Source organism: Ambystoma mexicanum, chromosome 5p (genome assembly GCF_040938575.1).
Source record: "Ambystoma mexicanum isolate Mex_15411 chromosome 5p, UKY_AmexF1_1, whole genome shotgun sequence".
NCBI lineage: Eukaryota > Metazoa > Chordata > Amphibia > Caudata > Ambystomatidae > Ambystoma > Ambystoma mexicanum.
The window spans coordinates 197,253,642-197,273,090 of record NC_090930.1 but is presented as its reverse complement, the minus strand read 5'-3'; the positions used below and the strand labels follow the sequence as shown (position 1 = coordinate 197,273,090).

At 45.0% G+C, this 19,449-nt stretch overlaps 1 protein-coding gene across 1 annotated transcript in view; it reads left to right on the top strand.

The window, feature by feature from the left end:
* The window catches only part of TMEM164 (transmembrane protein 164), a 718,173-nt gene that overhangs the window by 507,183 nt on the left and 191,541 nt on the right, over positions 1–19,449 (top strand). Inside the window, exon 4 of the mRNA XM_069612615.1 lies at positions 9,286–9,364. Coding sequence (XP_069468716.1) covers positions 9,286–9,364 — 79 coding nt within the window. The remainder of the gene's footprint in view (positions 1–9,285; positions 9,365–19,449) is intronic.

Genomic DNA, 19,449 nt, shown 5'->3' with positions numbered 1-19,449 from the left:
GGCTTATCACCTACTCTCCTACCTCATATGACTATGCTATGTAACTAAGAAGAATAAAGCCTGTTTCCTTTTACACTTACCTGAGTCAGCCTGGTTCCTGCTCCCTGTCATCACTGGCTCAGGGATACATCATTTGGCGACGAGGATGTTTAAGAACCTGGAGGGTTATACAGCAAAGGAGAAGTAAAGGAGAAGCCTGATCATAGCACCAGCTGGATGAGATGCTATACTGGTGAATAGCTGCTGCAGGAAGAAGCTGGTACCAGACTTGAAGAAGGCCATGACAACGAGCAGGCTGCAGGGCAGTAAGCCTGTAGCCCATCCATGGGACTGGAGCAAGATTTGAGCCTTGGAGAAGGCATAGAGGCTGTGTGCCTAAAGGAAGCTGTCGGCGGTGAGGAGGTAGCGCCGACACTGAAGGGCCTAGCGGCGCCGCCACTGATGGACCGATCGCCGTTGCGCTCTTGCAGTAAGGAGGTTGGTGGGACCTGTAGTCCTGTGTGGCCATAAAGGTACTTTAAAAAAAAAAAAAGAAGATATGATTGCCGCGTTTTGGGTGGTTGTCGGTGGCCTCTGGGGGCCTTGGGTGGCGCGCGCCCAAGAGCGAGCACCCTGCGTTCCAGCCGTGCCGTTGGGCTGGAACACACTGGATCAGCCCCTGCGCCATGTTCGAAGCTCCGGGGCTGTCTTCTGCATTGTTGTGCAAGAGATTAGAAGAGCGGCCCTTGCCGTCACGACGCGTATGAAGGAAGTGGAAGGAGTTCCATTGGAACGAAGTTCTTTCGTTTTCTTTTCATCCGGAGTGGAAGAGTTCATAGTGGCAGGAGTTCTTTCTATTTGGAGCAATTAAATACATAAACGCTTGCTTCAAGGAATCGAGGCAGCAATGGACTGTTTGAGGAGATGGCATATAAACGTTTGCTTCATGGATGGAATCTGCGATGGACTGACTGGAGAATAATTAAATTATGAGGTACTGTTATTTTTTTTTTTTACATCTCTGCGGCATCTATGCGATACATGGCACTTTGTTTTAATTAAAAACCACCGCGCCTGGCATTTCAAGAACAGATGGAGTTTGTTTAAGGAGCGGGGCGTCCTGTGTGGCTGGCCAGAAGTAATGCAGAGCACGGTGCTAATGAAGTTGATTTATGGCTAAGTCCATTGACTTTGAAGAGCACAGAATTTTAACGTGTTTGTTTTCAGGAGTTTTAAATGAAATGAAGCATTTCAGATTAAATGTTAACATGTTTGTTTTCAGGAGTAAATGCTGCGGTAAATTATGCATTGTAAAGTTGGAAGTTGAAGTCGCATTTACATGGTCATATTGTTATTAGCATTCACATGTAATGTATGCAGTGATAACTATTGCTTTGAGAATAATAATGCATTTCAGGGTTTGAAGTTTTATACCATAAAATGGGTTCATATGTGAAATGAACTAATGAGGAAGTGAATGCGAGTTGGAGTGCAGAGTGTGTATGAAGTTGAAGTGAAGTGAAAAATGCATTTTAGGGAAATATGCACAGTCAGTTATATGTATTCATCCGTATACATATGGGGAATGTGATGAATATGCGCAGGTTTGAGATGAGTTAGAAGTATTTCTTGATTGAGGTTTTATATGAAATTTTAATAACAATTATGTTTTATATAATATGATGATGTTAATGTCCACAGGAGTTTTATGCAATTACAGAGAAAAATGTATTTTAAAGTTAATATTGCACAAATAAGGGATTGTTACAAAACGAAAATTCTGTCTCTGAGAAGACACACTTCCAGAATGGTGCCTGATCAACATCATGTCTGTTAGTGTCCATCATCCCTTTTAAGGAGGTTTAGTGGGCAAATGTAGAGTGCATATGTAATGTCTAATGCAATTTTAGTGAATTTACATGCGTATAACGTGGCATTGGTAGAATGCATTTTGAAGATGTTTGTGCATTTGAAGCATGCAATCTGTAGGTATGTGTGTGATACATGTGTATGTTGGGTGTGTGTGTGAAGTAGCACGTTTGAAGTGGATGTTACTGCAATGGGTGTGTGCAGTCGTGAGTACGTACGTTGGGAGAAGTAGGCATGTGAGAGGTAGCACGCATGTAGTTGAGGGTGAGGATCACTGCTGGCCAGGTGTGATACCTTATGGAGACCCTAGAGAGACCGGTGTTTGGAGGTTAAACACAAATAGGTGATTTGTGTTCGGGGAGGATCTTTAGATAGAAGCATCTTATTCGGGGAGGATCTTTATATATAAGCATTCTATAGTAGGACACTATAGTAGGAGACATGGAGGCGTAGGTGGTACGTGTGAAGTTATAGGAGTAGGCTCTACACTAAATTGTTTAGTGTTTTCGTTACTAGTCTCTTGATGAATGTTATAGTGTCGGTTAGGAGTGAGTTTTTGGACTCCTAATGTCTGTGGTGTCAGGAAGTGCAGTTCATGTGAGATGTTTTTTTGTTAATGCCTAGTTAGGTTGAAGTTACTGCGAGTTGGGCACACAGACAGTTAAGTTTAGTTTTTGAGTGTCACTGGGGACACTATGTATTTATAAAATGTTCTATTATCAAACAATTTTAACATCGGAGAAGCACTACATTTTTTCCACCTTGTTGTGCTTGCACTGGGTTTCAGTGTTTTTTTTTTGTAGCGGAAACCTTTAGCAGGTGCCAGAATTTTACATTTTGTTGGTGCTTGGATGGAAGTTTCGTTTTGCATGGTAGGGACTGTGCACATTTCACGCACCACGTCTTTTGTGGTTGTGTTGTGGTTTGTGGTCTTTGTCCAGTTAGTCTCTTGCTTTCATACTCATCCTTTTCTATGTTTTCTTTAGGGGAGAAGGGATGGGTGTTTAGGTGTGTTTGTTTTGGATACTGTTGGTTTTGTTGTTGCTAGCATGTTAGGATTTTGTTCAGGCCAATTGTGTACGTTTTGGCTACACTATATGTTGGAAGGTATGTTGGTCTCGTTGAGACAGGGTTAGTGCTCAAGTGTGGCAGGCTTGACGCCAGGAGTGACAGTTCTGGCAAAAGGTGGTAGGTGAGGAGGGTTTATGATGGTAGTTTAGATTTGATTGTCCATGTGGCAAGGTATGCGCTCGGTGGTGGCAGCACTGAGACCCCGGTGTGGCAGGCCGGGGTAGAAGGTGTTTGGTTTCTTTTGATTGTGATCCTAACATGATGGTGAGAGTATTCTGATTTCTGTTTTTGTTAAGGAGGGGGATGTGTGCTATCCTGGTATGACTGTGATGAATGGCTGGTATCCTGGTATGACTGTATTGAATGGCTGAGTGTGTGCAAGGGCCTCGTAGAATGTTGAAGTGGAGCTTGGAGTGTGGGGGGCCTGAGGATTCTAGAGAGTGACGGTTGGGACTGGGAGATGGACTGGGAACCAGGGCAGAGGCTTATCACCTACTCTCCTACCTCTTATGACTATGCTATGTAACTAAGAAAAATAAAGCCTGTTTCCTTTTACACTTACCTGAGTCAGCCTGGTTCCTGCTCCCTGTCATCACTGGTTCAGGGATACATCACTTTGCTTCGTAATTTCGCCACAGACCCCGTCTCCGGTCGGTAGCCTTTCGAGGGACTGACGTCCAGGGGGCTTTGGCAAAGATCAGCTGGTGCACGATGGTCCCTAGTAGCTCAGGAAGAGGTCTATTAGCCAGGTCCTCTCTTGGATCTGTTCTTCGACCGTACAGCAGCTTTCAGATTAGCGAAGGACAGCAGCAGCAATTCTTCTTCCAGTGGGCTTCAAGGTTAAGCATCAACTTCAGCTTCTGAACGATTTCCATCAGTGAGAGGTTCCCAGATATACTGTTTGGTAACTCATTCACTCTGCTAGTCACACTCGGGCGACCAATCATCTGGAAGGACATTCATGCAGGCAGGCAGCCAATCAGGCTCACAGTGCACTCAGGCCATTCTCCTTCCTCCAGACACTCACAACAAGGAATGTGTATTGGGACAATTACCCAGCCATTCAGCACTCCACACTGCATTCGTACCAGTTTCGGGCAGGGCTGTCTCAGTCTTTGTGTCACATACCAGAAACCAGACACCTATAACAAGAAGTGCATATTGGTCACTCTATTCACACAGGCCCCACATCAAGGGCGTACCCACAACATAGTCACTGGGAAGGCTCCAGCCAGTCTGGCCTGGACTTCCCCACAATACCCTATGTGGAACTTCCATTTTACAGCCAGTCCGGGGGAAGGGACAGAGTCAGGGCTTCCCGGGACTTCAGGAATTCAAGGGAACAAGCAATAGAAAGCAATAGTGGCCATCTTGTTTCCTATCAGGAATCAACTGATTCCAATGGCAGGGCCTGGGTATCCCAAAATGGAGGATACCCAGAGCACCTGTCAAATTCAGCATGAAGCGGCCACTAGTCCATACCCTGCTCTGTGGGCCAGACACAGGTGCCCAAAAACATGCACATTCCAAGGGTCTGTTCACCAAACCAAAAAGAGGAAGAGCCGCACCGCCAGGAGTGCCACTTGAACTCCTGTGTGGAAAACAAGACTGAACAAATATGATAAAGCAATAAAGGACAAGGATACAGAGGCCCTGTCCCTCCAATGCATTTCCAGCATCACACGTTTGAAGAATTTTTTTTAACATTGTTGTGCCATCCTGGTGGTTTTTCTGGAGGGAAACTACAGTAGCAGACTGAGCTGAAGTCGTGGGTGAGTTGGCTTACTTTTGGAAACTAGGTTTCCATAAATCCTTTTGTAGCTGGGAAGTAGGAAGTGTAAACCTTGTCCTGTAAGGGGACCGGGAGAGGCTAAAACAGCAGTTCACCAAAGAAGACCAGCCTGGCAGGGAACAAGAGTGATTGATACAAGCATGTGCTGCCAGTTGGACATCACTTGACATTAGGCTGCGTCAGAGGACGCCACTCTGCACGCCACTGCAAAGGAAAGCGTGCTGGCGTTCCTGCTGACGCAGGGCAAGCAAGCCAAAGCATACAGGTGCTCCAGCTGGCACAGGGCAAGCCAGTCAAAGCGTGCAGGTGCTCCTGTTGACACAGGGCAAGCCAGCCAAAGCGGGCAGGTGCTCCTGCTGGCACAGGGCAAGCCAGCCAAAGCGTGCAGGTGCTCCTGCTGGCACAGGGCAAGCCAGGCACAGGGCAAGCCAGCCAAAGCGTACAGGTGCTTCTGCTGGCACAGGGCAAGCCGGCCAAAGTGTTCAGGTGCTCCTGCTGGCACAGGGCAAGCAGGCCAAAGCGTGCAGGTGCTCCTTCTGGCACAGGGCAAGCCGGCCAAAGCGTGCAGGTGCTCCTGCTGGCACAGGGCAAGCCAGCCAAAGCGGGCAGGTGCTCCTGCTGGCACAGGGCAAGCCAGCCAACGCGTGCAGGTGCTCCCTCTGACACAGGGCAAGCAAGCCAAAGCATGCAGGTGCTCCTGCTGACACAGGTTAAGGAAGCCCTAGTTTCAGAGACCGAAGAAGCCATGTTTCCGTCTTGCAAAATAATTCTGTGGTCATTCTTGGAATCGGCGTTGGATAACTGGATACTCTCTCGAACCCCGAAATTGGAAGTGCTTGCCGTCTATGAATGGTGCATCTCCATGTATCTATGCATTCTGTGGCACTTTAAGTTGGTTACTAACAGATTGTTTCTGGAGTGAGACTTGGTTTTCGCCATCCAAACATACTCACGAGTCAAAGGAGCGCACATTTTCAAATGCCACAAAATAACTACATGCAGGTTTTAATGGCACAACCCGTTGAGCATTAATAGACCTGTTTCACGAGCCAGCAGACGGTGACGGGAAAAGGCAGGAGGCCGCTGGGTCCTTCAAGGGAATCTCCCGGGAGCAGGGGATGTCGAGCAGCCGTTGGTTGGATCCCTGCCCGGCTAGCACCGCCTCGTTAAGGCATTCAGTCCCCCTGGGTGAGAAAGTTAGAAGCACAGAGCTCACCAGAGCGAAGAAAGACAGAGAAAAACAGCAAACACAGGTCCCGGGTGGATAGCTTAGCGGCAACGTGTTCACCTTGGAAGCAAGACGACAGAAGCAACACAGGTTCGATCCCCGGGTCCGCACTTAGAAACCTCTGGGTATTTAGGCCCGTTATAAATACACAACACTAAGACAAAAAAAAACAATTACGCAACAACAAAAACATTTCTGTAACAGCGCCTCGATGCCCGCGGGCTGTGTGAGCGCTTTAAAAATGCAAATAAATAAAATATAACCTCACTCAGACAGAATGGTCCTCATTTTCCACCTACCTGACACTAATGGATTCTTTGCAACACAACTGAAGTCTTGGGATTCTTTGAAAGAGCTTTATTTCTGTATTTTGTATGTTTTTGGCAATGCTAGAATTCCACATCCAAGGTTTTTATTGCGCCCAACACACTAGTACTGATTGTATTGACCTTTTGAAGGTCAACGGGCCAGTGTGGACCCACCGAGGCTGACACTGATGGTCTGCACAAATATGATATGACAGGTTATTTATAACTCGCTTAATACTCAGAGGTTTCTAGGACCCGGGAATCGAACCTGTGTTGCTCCGTGTCGTCTTGCTTCCAAGGCGAGCACTTTGCCCCAGAGCTATCCACCCAAGACTGGAGCAGGCCCTGTGTTGACTACGCCGCGTTCCATATTGGACGCAATGACATGCAAAAGGTTTCTTTTCAATTCAGCAAAACAGGATTTTCAAATGTTAAACTTTGCTTCACTTAATATGCATAGCTGCTCAAGCGCTTTGGAAATTAAATGAATGATAAAGCTGAGGTGAGGAGTGGGTGTAAACTAATACTGATTTTCTTTAAAGGGTGATGTGTGAGGAGATGAATGTTTGATTATCATCGTGTGAGAATTCAACTAGTTCTTTTTATAGGACATTTTACTGCAGATGTATGCCAGGGGAGACCCCTAGCAGCCCCCCACCCCATGTCCCCCCCTAGCTTTGTTATTGCACTAAGCCCCCCCTCCAGACCCCACATAAATTTGCAGCAAAATGGGATGGAAATAATTTGATGAATTCTCCCATGATGAAAAAAACCCAGCGCTGGAATCTTCCTAGGCCAGTTATCTCATGCCCACATCTCTAAAGGGCCGAGGTTTCATCGGAGCACTTTTACAACCCCCAAAGAATGTCAGTTTGTTGTAGTTCTGGATTTTGACCAAGTCTGAATTGGCCGAGGTAACATGCTTTGGGCGGCATGAGCAGGACTGATCTGCAGGTACCACGGGGCTTTGGCTGAAATCTGCTTAATGTCTAACGGCAGATTCAACAGCATCAGATAGTTCTGCCCTGCCTGTGTCTTTGGACTGTAATCCTTCACGTGAGATCGCCTCTAGATTAGATCCCTGGGAGGGTGAGTACTTTTATCAACAAATGATCAGCTATGTCTCTCTTGCATGGAACAGGAAAAGGGATATTAATATTAGTTATTTAGATCGCACTTCATGCCGGACGCCTCAGCTTTTAAGCTTTTGGCTGGTGATCAAACTCGTTTAATGGCTGTGCTATTGGGCTGTTTTCCCAAGGGGAGCGCTTTGCCCCTGAGCGATCTTTCTGGAGCAGATCCATGGCACAGGGGAGTTGCTAGCTTCATGATTAATGCAAGACTTTCATGGCACTGCTGGGTCCCTGAGTAATGTGCTCTAGAAGGTCTTACAAGATTCTGGAAGGGCAGGGTATCGGAGAGGGTTCGGTTTATAGAAGGGACGGCACCGGTTCAGGCTAGTTTTGCATTTCTTTTGGGTGATGTAGCCGACCCGTGATAAAAAGGAGGCTCATTCTAGTCTCTGTTCCTTTTGACGTCTATATGTATAAGGCGCCGGTGCTTTCATTGTCCTGCCACATGGAGCCAGGGCTCTTAAAAGGGGGGGGCGCATAGCTGAAAAGGGGCGTGGCCTGGGCTAATTGTCACCTGTTAGGCCACATCCATGTAAGAGCACTAGTTCGATTTTACAAAAGGGCTGTGGCCTAACAGGAGGCATCCAAATCAAGTATTGCTGCCAAATTGTGGCACTAACGCCCTGCCAGTTATCACTTTTCATCGATCACCACCCCTGCACCTGGGGTGCGAGGGTGATGATCCCTGCATTTCTAATGAAAACGGTGCCTTGCAGGGGGGGGCGGTGCCGCAAATAAGTCAGACTAGGCTTCGCGTGTACGTGAGATCTGCAAGCTTTAGAAAAAAAGCCTTGCTTTCTAGTGGGCTGGAACATTAGAGTGCCCCGTAACGACCTGAGCCCCAGCTAGCCCTGGCCCACTTAAAGGCCTGTAAGGTGTTATATGCAATACGCAGATTGCTTCGTGTCATCCCAAGCTGCAGGTGTGTGAAGAGGGAAACTGGTACAAAAGAATGTTACATTAACACTGAATGTCTGCTAGGAGAGTCAAAGGCAGTGCCTCAACATCTCTGGAAAGTGTGGAAGTGTAATGGGTGTATCGGAAACAGTGGAAGGCAAAGATTCATGACAGGTTTGGAGGGGGCGGTGAAGGTGGACGTGTGCAATGGGGCCATCTGAGATGACAGAGAAATGTGTATTGCGAGTACACTTTGCTTACAGAGTTCAAATCGAGGCGAGCTGGGAGCGATTTAGCGGCTGCTTGTAGCCTAGAAGAGCCTGGTTAGCTTGACGGCAACAGCCACCAGGAGCTACTTTTGGCTCCCCAGGCCAACTGATTCCGAACAAACGACCTATGCCAATTTAACTGTGTGCATTTGGTACAATCGCGAAATAAACATTAGGACTCCTCTATACGACATTTAAAGCGTAAAGGGTCATACAAAATAAGCGACATGTTTAAGTTCGATTTGCAGAACGCTATTTACTGGCTCCTTGTTCCCCAGTGGAAGCTCCTGCTCACTGGCCAATGCTGAATACCCAGGAGCTGATTTTAGCTCCTGCTTATCTTAATTTCGACCCCTGACACAGCTCTGAAGATTCTCTAGGTCCTGCAGGAGTGTCATGGTGGTCTTGTATGACATGGGGAAATTTGCATAAAACCAGGACTGGATGTACTGCTCATCCATGGCATGGTTGAATTTGAGAGCCCTGTTAGATTAGGTTTTCTGTAAAAACGGGTGGGGTGGTGTGTGGGAAAGAGTCTCGATCTTCATTATTTGTGTGTGGGGGTTTCAAGGATTTCCACATGGCTGCTACATGCAACATGTGTATAATGTGTTCTTGAAGGACCTAGGATGATGTTAATATGAACTGTTAAGTCTTGAAGAATAGAACAAGCTGAACGAAAACAAGTGTATCGTATCTTTCCTCTTTACTGAGTCTGTCCCTTTCCCTTGTTCTGCAGCTCCCCTTTGAGATGGAGGTGTACTACGTCCAGCATGTGATGCTATACGTCATTCCCATCTACTTGCTGCGCAAAGGAGGTATTGTACTGGCGCCATTTTCTCAAAGCCGCTTGCTCGGTGTGGGTGCATCTTTGATTCCCATCTCTGCTGTTCCTATCGCCTAGTGCTAACCTTGTTTTCCTCCACGTTTTTACGTTGCTCATACCTTGCCTTCAGGGACTACCATTGCAGTGCATTGATGACAGCCATTGTAGCAATGTGGTTTCAACGCACTGCAAACCGCTATTAATCTTAAATGAACTGCCTTGAAGAAGCACAGGTGTCCGTGTGAAACACTGCTTGTGTGCGGTTTAAAGCAAAATGGCAATTTAATAAACCTGACCCTTTGGCATGACTGCTTCCAGGGTCCAGCTTCGGGGTCTCATCTGCAGGTGACCAGCGTGAGGATAACCGGTCCCTATTCAACACCCTGTTCTCCCTTTTTCCAGATAACCCTTGTAGTTTGCACAATGTTTAATTGTTTTATTTCTGTTTATTGTTCGCAAGAGTACATTTAACATTATATCCACTTTAAGGAACCTAATTGGTAGGCTGTCTAATTCTGGTTAAAGGTGAAATTCTAGCATACCAACCAAATGTATAACCCACTCCGTTGTAAGGACGGTTTCCATGACTATAGGATTAGCTAATATTGGTGTTTGGTGAATGAATGGCATTGCCACGGTGCCAGAGTCCAGCAATGTGTCGAGCAGTAAAAAAGGCTTCTGACGTCACACCTTCTGCCTAACTTATCCATCATTCCTCCTGACCTATGGAGACATCCCTTAATGTAGGAGATTGGGGAACTCTTACTTCTGTCAGAAAAATGAATAATCTGTCTGCAACATAAATGTGCAACGGGACGTTATACTGTGGCATCCATTTTGCGCTTTGCCTTATTGCGAGATTATAGAAATGGGGCATGGGAAGCATTCCTGCCTAGTCTGAGTTTATCCCCAGGACTCCAGGTTTGTAGTGTCCCTCTTAATTAGAGAACACCTTTAAGCAAATAGGACCCTGTTCCTGTGAACCCAAAAACAAAAGATGGTTGTAACTCAGCAGCATATGCTTGTTAATATTAAAAGGTATTTCTATCGTGCCCGTCACCACCGGAATAGTCCCCAGGCGGGCTGGAGGATCTGAAAAGGAGAGTGTGAACCATGGTCTGGAGCGTTGCCCCGAGCAATGCCAAAGGTTAAGATTCATTCTAAACCTTCCAGCCATCAGCTTTTTTTTGTTTTGCCATTTCACATATATTGCCACACATTCTTATAAGGCTCAGTACCAGAGGAGGTCGCAGGCAGAAGGCATCACTCTGCAGTCATAGTCATAGAAAGGGGCTCTAGAATAGGAGCCTGTAAAACCTCACCAGGGACAGCAGAGCGGGTTAAAAAGTTCATTAACAAGTAGCAGCAACACATGTCCCGTGGCAGAGGACTGAATTCTGCCCAAATTATTAAACCTTGCCATCATGAAGCCAAAGACTTAACTGCTCTGCTTGGGTTTTAGAAGGTGCACTACTCGCAATGTTTAACATCACTTTGTGAAACTAATTCTTCTAAAAAATGTGGTGGAAAATGGAACTATTGGGCCAAATGAAGGCATAATGAATGAATGAAGGAATGGATGAAAGAAAACACTATACAGATTCCTGGTCTTAGAAGACCACCATTTAGTTGTGTGTGGGTGTGTCTGTGTGCAACTTGCAAGTCCCAGAGTTACCAAGGCCACAGTGTACAACACAAAGGCACAGTTGATAGTACGTATGCAGACACTTGCATTTATAAAACATTTACTATTGACTAACTCCTGTGTGAGGTAGTGAATTGCCTGGCTATGTATAGGCCAATTAATCATAGACAATGGCCAGCTTGCATTTATCTCCTGTACGTTTGAATTTCAAAACAATGGCGTCATGGATCTGTCCTGTCCACTCTACTCTGAACTTGCAGGCAGATTGTGTTCTCAAATGACATGGATACAGCTTTCAATAATCATGCATGGATGACTTGCGTGTCTGTGAATGCAACTATGTATACAGCTTTAAATTCACTGTTGTCCAGCTCCTTGCATGTGCACCTTTCCAATCTATATCGTTTTAAATCTGCATGTGTTTTGGGGCTGGAGCTATTGTAGAAATATTTGTGTTTTTGAAATTGGCTTACTCAGATGTGACATGCCAATCTCACGCTCCCATTCATACAATCCCACCGCCACAATCCAGGGCAATGAACAGACTGAGTTAGTCAAAAATAAAAATGTATTTAAAAGAATATTGTAACTTCAACTTGGTCTCCCTCTTTACACTGTGGAGATCAAAACATAGGTATAACAACTCAACCAGTTCATCTATCACCGAATTTTCCTGTCTATATGAATCTTGCTATTATAAAGTCACAAAGACATTCACTTTCAGTCATAATAGTCTTTCATATATTTATGCTGTATTCTAAAATACTAGGCACTCAACATTTCTCTTCTGCAATGGCTTCTCCAGACTGCATATTTTAACTTAATGGTATACGCACAAGATGGTGCATTTTTGTTTAAAACATTTGATTGTTCTCCAGTATGGTATTGGAAAAAATGACAATTTGGAATACATGTATTATTAATCAACTCACCTATTCAGGTAAGAGGTAATTAATCTATTGGCTGTGTATATGCTACTTGACTGCAGAGAAGTGACCAGCTTAATTGTTCTGAACCCACATGGATACTGTTCTCAATACACATGGGCAGAGCTATTTCTGAACATGTGTAGCTTTCTCTAAACATGGATATGTCCCTCCCAATCCAGATGCATGTTCAGTTTAAAGGGGCCTTCATATGATACTTTCAGTCTGCTTGTATCTCTGGGCTGGAGATGTACTATTCTCCAGTAGCAGATACTTAGTTGAAGACCCACTTTCCTCCCATATTACGCCTGACTTTGCCTATGCATTGAACGACAAGTGAATGCAGAGGTTTACACTTCACACAAGTCTTAATAAATATAATTGGTTCTCTCAGCATACATTTTGTTGTGCAAAAATCTGATCACAGGCTAGGACTATGGTTTTCCACGTCTGCATTAAAAGCATGTTGTCAATCCAGGGTATATGGTTTTCATTTACCTTCTTAATGCAGCATTTTGTTTTCGATCACCAGCAGGGGATTTAGCCTGAAATAATTCCTTCAGCAAATACTCTCTTCAGTGGGCTTTGGAAATCAACTTACCGTAGACTGGGCACTCTACTCTCCTAGACTGGCCTCCTTCTTTCAATGGATTGGTCTCTCACCTGCCTAGAGTCGGCCCTTCTCCTGTCCAGCCCGTTCCACTTAATAATCTTCATCGAATATTCCATTATCATCCTCTCTCCCAGTGTGTGTCGATTCTTATAGCTCTCCTACTTCCCTTCTGTATTTTCACAGAGGTGTGGTTTCCCAGCCAAATGGTTAGCAGAGGCAGGACGGAATAACTACTCGTGTTGAGAAAATGCTCATTTCGCTTTTATACTCTTAATTTCTACCTAAAATAGGCAATATTTAATGAAACTTATATTTTTAGATTGTGCAGGTCGGTACAACACATGCCCAATTTTTTAGGAACCTTGTGCAGTGAAATTTGACATGTTTTGCCCCTTTGTCTACAATTCAAAACTTGGTGAGGTATATTTTTCACTACGCATTCCGATAGAGGTTCCTCTTATCTATGAACTGTCCAAACTTGGAGTCAATCAGAGCCTTTCTTTACGATGCGCTGATCAAATTAGTGATTACACATTTTAATGTGAGATTTCCTCATGTAAATGATTTCATTTTCTATTGTGCAATTGTGCAGATATTTTCCACCAGGTGGTAGTGGCAGTTTTCACCTAAATACTCCCATTTGTAGGGTGCCTCTGAATATCCAAAAACAGGTGTTTTTGTCTACCGGATAGAAATTGCCTTCTCTTCCTGTTAAGTGTATTCCAAGCAGATGTATGTGTGATGTGCACATAAAGAGTTCAGAGGCCTTTCCCTTGACCTCTTGAGCTGATGTAGTTTTTATGATGTACTTTGACTTTTGATGTATGATGAAACTCCTTTCAAGTTTAGGACTTCAATCCATAATCATTATAGATATGATATTCAGAACTAGCCCATACAGGTTTTCAACGCCCTATGTGTGATCTTCTCCATGTGTTAATATTGTACATTCTTAAGCTGGGTAGGCCTGGTAATGTAAATACACTGGGCGTTTCTGGTTCCCTCTTCAACATGCAAGACTTCCCCTTTTGAAGCCCCAGGCTCAGGCAGGTCACTCTAAATCTAAAATGCCAGAGTTCTGAGTGAAAATATACATGTTGGAACAAAATGGCACTGTAATGTTGATTCCAGTCTTACGTTACATTATATTAATTCAGGTAAAAATTAACTCTTGCAGTTATAGGAAATCTACACAGTTTTCTATACTTAAGGCTGCACTAGGGCTTGCAATTTTTTGCCATTTCATTTTGTACTCTCAGCCATTTAAAGACAGTGCTTTACAGCTGCAGTTTTCTACATCACACTATTGTAATTTAGATTTCCTGCGCTTGATATTTTAGGATCAAGAAATCACACACGATTGTGATAGGCTTTACCAATGTTGATCTGTGTACTCCAATACGCATATTAAAGAGTGGATTTGAATAGGAAATACATTGCCAGAACACTTTCTGTGGGTTGCTGCGTTGCTCGGGATGTGAATGTACTCTAATAAATGGGACATAGTTCTTGTTCAGTTCTTGACTATGTCTTGATAGTTTTACATAAAGAAAGCTGTTGCTTAAAAATGCTTAATTCCTAAAATATCATCATCAATGAGGCCAGTGGGCAAACATTCTCATTGCCGGCTACTAGCCAGCCATAAAAACATCACTCATCACCCCAATTCTATTGATACACACAGAATTCCATTTCTTACACGTCAAGAGTCAAATATCACTAGGCAATGGCTAATGGTGAGTGCATATTTTGCACCCTGCACAAGGTATTGCTGAATAAGTGTTTTGGTACTGTCTTCAGCTCTGCTCACCCAGTCTTTGACTTTTGTGAAAACATATACAAATGTTGGAACAGTAATTGCATGCATATTCACACCTATTTTCATCTGGAGTGTTTCCAGGATCATCCTCTTGTCATAACAGTGAGCAAGCAGCCTAGATTTCCAATAAGTGACAAAATCATGGAGTCATGCCTCTTTCTCTTTCAGTAAGGCCTGTTTTTCAATTAACTTTGTTTTAGGCCTTATTTTTGCTGTAAAATATTCTTCACTGTACTATTCCAGTAACATCTACACTGTTTAAGAAACGCTTTCTCCATCACCTTACACAAGAATCTGTCAATGTGTTAAAGATAAAGGAATGCAGGGGTATGAACACTGCCCAATGCTTAATACATTGATTTGCCAGCATCTGATCTAGGACTATGGCGTCTCTTGGCTACGTGAATGTACCATATCACCCTAGGCAATGATAGTTTGCAGCGATGATATGACCTGAAATGACTCGGGACCGGCTTTGGCTACTAATTATATTTGAAATGTTACTTAGCTATAGATGGGCAGTTCCACATTAAAGTTGATCCATAATGCACTCAGTTTTACATTTTGTTTCTCAATACAAAGTAGATTTAAAGAACACCTCACTTTGTATTCCGTGTAGATAGGGGAACCCAGGGCATTTAGATATTAGTACCTGTGGTCCTGTTTTTAAATTGCATTCCCCACAGTTCCCTTTACTTTATCACATATTTTACCCTCATCAATCGATCTGGACAATTTGGGGTTCATTGGGGTTTTCATTTACCTTCTGAATATGGCTTCAGATTTTGGAAAGTGAGCCCGGTGAAAGTCGCCCTGAAATCATTCCTTAAGCAAACCCTCTCATCGCTTATCTGGAACACAAATTCCAAGATAGACTGGCCTTCCTTTTCCCAGTGGACTGGTCTCCCTTCTGCCTTGGGTCAGTCCTTCAAATTCTGCTCTCCAATCTAGAGTTTGTTCTTCTTCTTAATCTACATCCATAAACCTCATCTCTGTCCTGCTTCCTCCTCTGCCTTTTGACAAAGGTGTGGTTTCCACAGTCCCAAAGGTTGGATGAAAAACCACTACTATTGAGATAAACCTATTTTCTTTTTATACGCTCATTCCTGATTAAAATATGCAAGAATAATAAGACTAATATTTGATGATTCGGCAAGTCGGTATACATATTTAGAGACATTTGATTGCGCTACGATATGGTTTGGCGCACTTATGCATTTTTGTCCATTCAAAATGTGGCATGGTGTATATTTAAATACATATTCTGATATCACGTCTATCTACAAACTGTGAAATGTTGTCAATCTGCACTTGCATTGCACTGCAGCGATCAATGTAGACATTTGATCTAAGATTTCCAAGAACTTTGCACTTGTGTCAATATCCCAGACTTGTCTGTATTGTGTTCTTCCACAAACATTCTGTGTCTGCTGAATTTCCATTTAAAATCCACCTCTCCTTAATTATGACGCCACCCTCCGGCAGGCCACCCTTCAACTAGAAAGAGGCAGTAATCATCAATTTCACCCCCTTTCCTACTTAAAAGTTCACAATGCTTAGAGCAAAGGCATGTTTCTGTTGCTTGAAGCTCTCATGTATATGGGAGAAATCATGTTATTATGCTTTATGTGGCAGGAATAAAATGGCCAATCCCCGAAACTGCTGCTGGCTAAGCCGACTGTAGTAAAGCAAGGAGTTGCACGCCTTTCCATGTGCAAATATTCCAGTTTAGCACATTCCATTGACTCCTTTTCCAATCCATCATGTTCCATATTCAGATGACCTTTCCTCGCAGTGAAGTCAGCTCACTCATGCAGTGATGCGAAATACCTACAGACGCTGTAAAGTCAGCAGCACTACAAGAGTACACCTGCACACCATTACTAGATATCCCTGCCGAGCCAGTAACAAACTGGTGCAGTACGGCACTCCATTAAAAGGTGTCCTTGCGGAGTCAGTAGCATAGGCTTCAGTACTACTGATTGCTACCAGATGTCCCTGTGGACTGGGAACCCATTTTCCTGAGTTTGTTCAGAGTTTCTAAAGGAATTGCTGAACAATGGTGGATGCAAATTTCCTGATGCACTATGCACCCAATGCAACAGCCTCAGGTGCACGTTAGTTGTGGCAGAGGGAGACCCACCTCAGAAGCTGATTTTTGGAGACTGATAGGGCTCTGCCCTGGCTAGCCTCGGCCCACTTAAAGCCCCGAAGGGGAGGGAGGGGATTTTTCCTGCATATGCAGTGTCGGTGGGAGCTTACGAGGTTGTCTCTGCAACCGGAGTGTGAGCCAAGAAGGGAACCAAAACAAACCAGCATTGGCGATGCTAACAGTGTGGGCTTTTTTTGTTTTTTGTAGGCATGGTAAAGGACATTGATGGTAGCAGTTGCAAAATGGTGCGAGTGCCTGGGAATCTAATAGCAGTTCCTGGCAAATGCCTTATACTTATACACAAGCCAAAACTGTTGGCTTTGCCAATGTTTGTTTTTAACAGGAATTCAGTGAAGGACACGCATAGTTCTTATAAATTGACTGGTTGAAGGCAGACCTGGGTAAGACATTTTTATTACACCAGTGGCATGTCAACACCTCCAATTAAGTCATTAACCTCCGAAGACTGCTTTAAAATAATCTACCAGGCACTTCAAGTGCACAGTTTGATGGTAAGGTTTGGTAAATATGAGCTCAGAGTTCCCACAAGGAGGTGTTTTGGGCAGGGAGCGGCAGGAACCCGGGTGGAAGTGGCCATAGGGATTAGCATGGCCAATCAATGGGTGGGCAAATGACCAAACACCTAAAAGCTGTGTCCCTCCTCATATGCCTCTTCTCCCTATCTGTACTCTAATGCAACAGTTTTGGATTATAGGTGGCGCACCCAGTGACCCAAACTATAAAGGGACAGGGCATCAGGGTGTGGGGGGAAATTAGTTGTCAGAGAATGGTGCAAAAAGGTCAAGCCGGGCGACAGCTGTGGTACACCAGCATACAAGTGGTGTGCGTTAAGGTGAACAGAGTTCCTGCAACACACGGGTACCACATTAGAAAGCCAGCAACTCAGGGCTTTAAGCGGGCCAGAGCTAGCGGGGACAAGCCCTGGCTGGCTCCAGAAAGGGCTCCAAAGCCAGGGCCCTGCCGGGGCCCACCCCGACTAGCCCCAGCCGTGCCGACGCCTCAGGCGGCCATGAGGCCGAAGTGCTGCACAGTTACACGGACTGCCTGCAGAGGCAGCACTTCGGTAGTACTGACATCTGCAGACAACCAGTGTAACCGTAGCTACCGCGGCTGCCAGATGACTCTGAACTCCGAAACAGTAGAGGGTCTGAAACGCTCAGTCTCCTTTGGTTTCCGAGTAAAGAGTCATTATGCAGCACAATGTTTTTAAACACGACTTCATGATGACTTTATTTGGAAACAAAAGGGGAGACAGGGCCCAGTACAGTCATCACACAGCAGGCAGCCCTTTTGTTCAAGGAGCCTGTTTTTCTTTTTTGTTTTTTTTAAGGGTCTTTATTAGCATTGTTGCAAACATATCACAACAACGGGCCCCCCTTCCTATCTTCCACCCCTTGAAATCCCCAACCCCTCCTGCCGCCTCCTGGATCCACACACCCCTCCCGCACCCCTCACCCGAACACTCACTCGACCGGCATCGTCCGGTCCTCCTGAGGGTGATTAGACAGTGTCCAGTAGTCTCAAATGATGCGGACATATCTTCAGAGATACACAAGCACCATGCCCCAGTCTTATCGACCTTGGGTAGTCCCCTTGGAAAGTATAAGTAACTCACTCCATCGCCAGCTTGTGCCAGATCTTAGTCACTCATGGACCGTGGGGGACCTCCCTACCTTTCCATGTTCTAGCCGCCACCACTAGTGCTATCAGTGTAAGCATCATGCATGCTTTGACTTGGGCTTTGCCTTGTGGCACCGTTTCCCTCTTCTCAAAGTGCAGTTTTCCATCCCCAGGTCTAGGCTGGGATTCACCATCTCTTGGACATTTGTACTTGCTCTCGGAAGGGGTGTGGGGCCAAGACCACCAGATATGGCTCGAATCCCTCCGCCCCTTGCCTTCCCTTCAGCAATTTGGCGATGCTTCTTGGTACATCTTCTAATGCCCACTGAAGGAGCATTTTATACCACATTTCCCTCATTTGTATTGATCGGGTTGAGCCTGTGGGTTTTAACCAAGTGGCGCCTTGAATGAAAGGGCTGCCTGCTGCGTGACCAGCTGGGCGCACCAAAGATAATGCCAGTATGCCCCAGATCCCCTGCTTTCACCGGCCTCCCGGCCCCCATTGGCGAGTAGGGGGCACTCGTTGGGGGCGTGGCGTAAGAGCACACATACTTAGGCCACGCCCCCTGGGGCCCCCTTCCCCTATTTAGCAACCCACTTTATCCACTGCAGAAATTCTTGGCGAGAATGTCACAGCCGTAGCTTGCGATCTACTCTAGAGAAAGGGGCTGCTTAAGGGGGCCAAGCTCACGTTCTAGTGTAAACTGTAGAGGCGGGCTCACACAAGTGTATAAAAACAAGCGCTCTAGCACGCAGAGACACCGTGGTAGCGCCAATGACGTTTGGCTATTATGTGAGCGGCCTTTGCACATGCTACTGTACAGAGGAGGGTTAGTGTGCACGAACTTCCAAATGGCGGACACAGCAGGCCATCGATGCTAGGTCACAGTTTATTGCAATTGAGACAAAAAAAGAGCTTTGGACAATGTTGTGTTGGTGAACTCAATAGAGAATCCTTTTGGATGGCATATTTAATATTAGTGGCTTTAACATTTTGGAATCCTGTCAAGTGGATTGCCAACACTAATTAGCAAGTGCCCGTATTGTTGTTCTATTTATTTATTTTATTTATTTACATTTTTAAAGCGCTCGCACAGCCCACGGGCATCGAGGCGCTGTTAAAGGAACTGTTTGTTTTTTAGTTGCATAATTGTTTTTCTTTTTTGTCTTAGTTGCGTATTTATAACGCGCTTAAACACCCAGCTGTTTCTAAGCGCGTACCCGGGAATCGAACCTGTGTTGCTTCATGCCGTCTTGCTTCCAAGGCGTGTTGAGCTATCC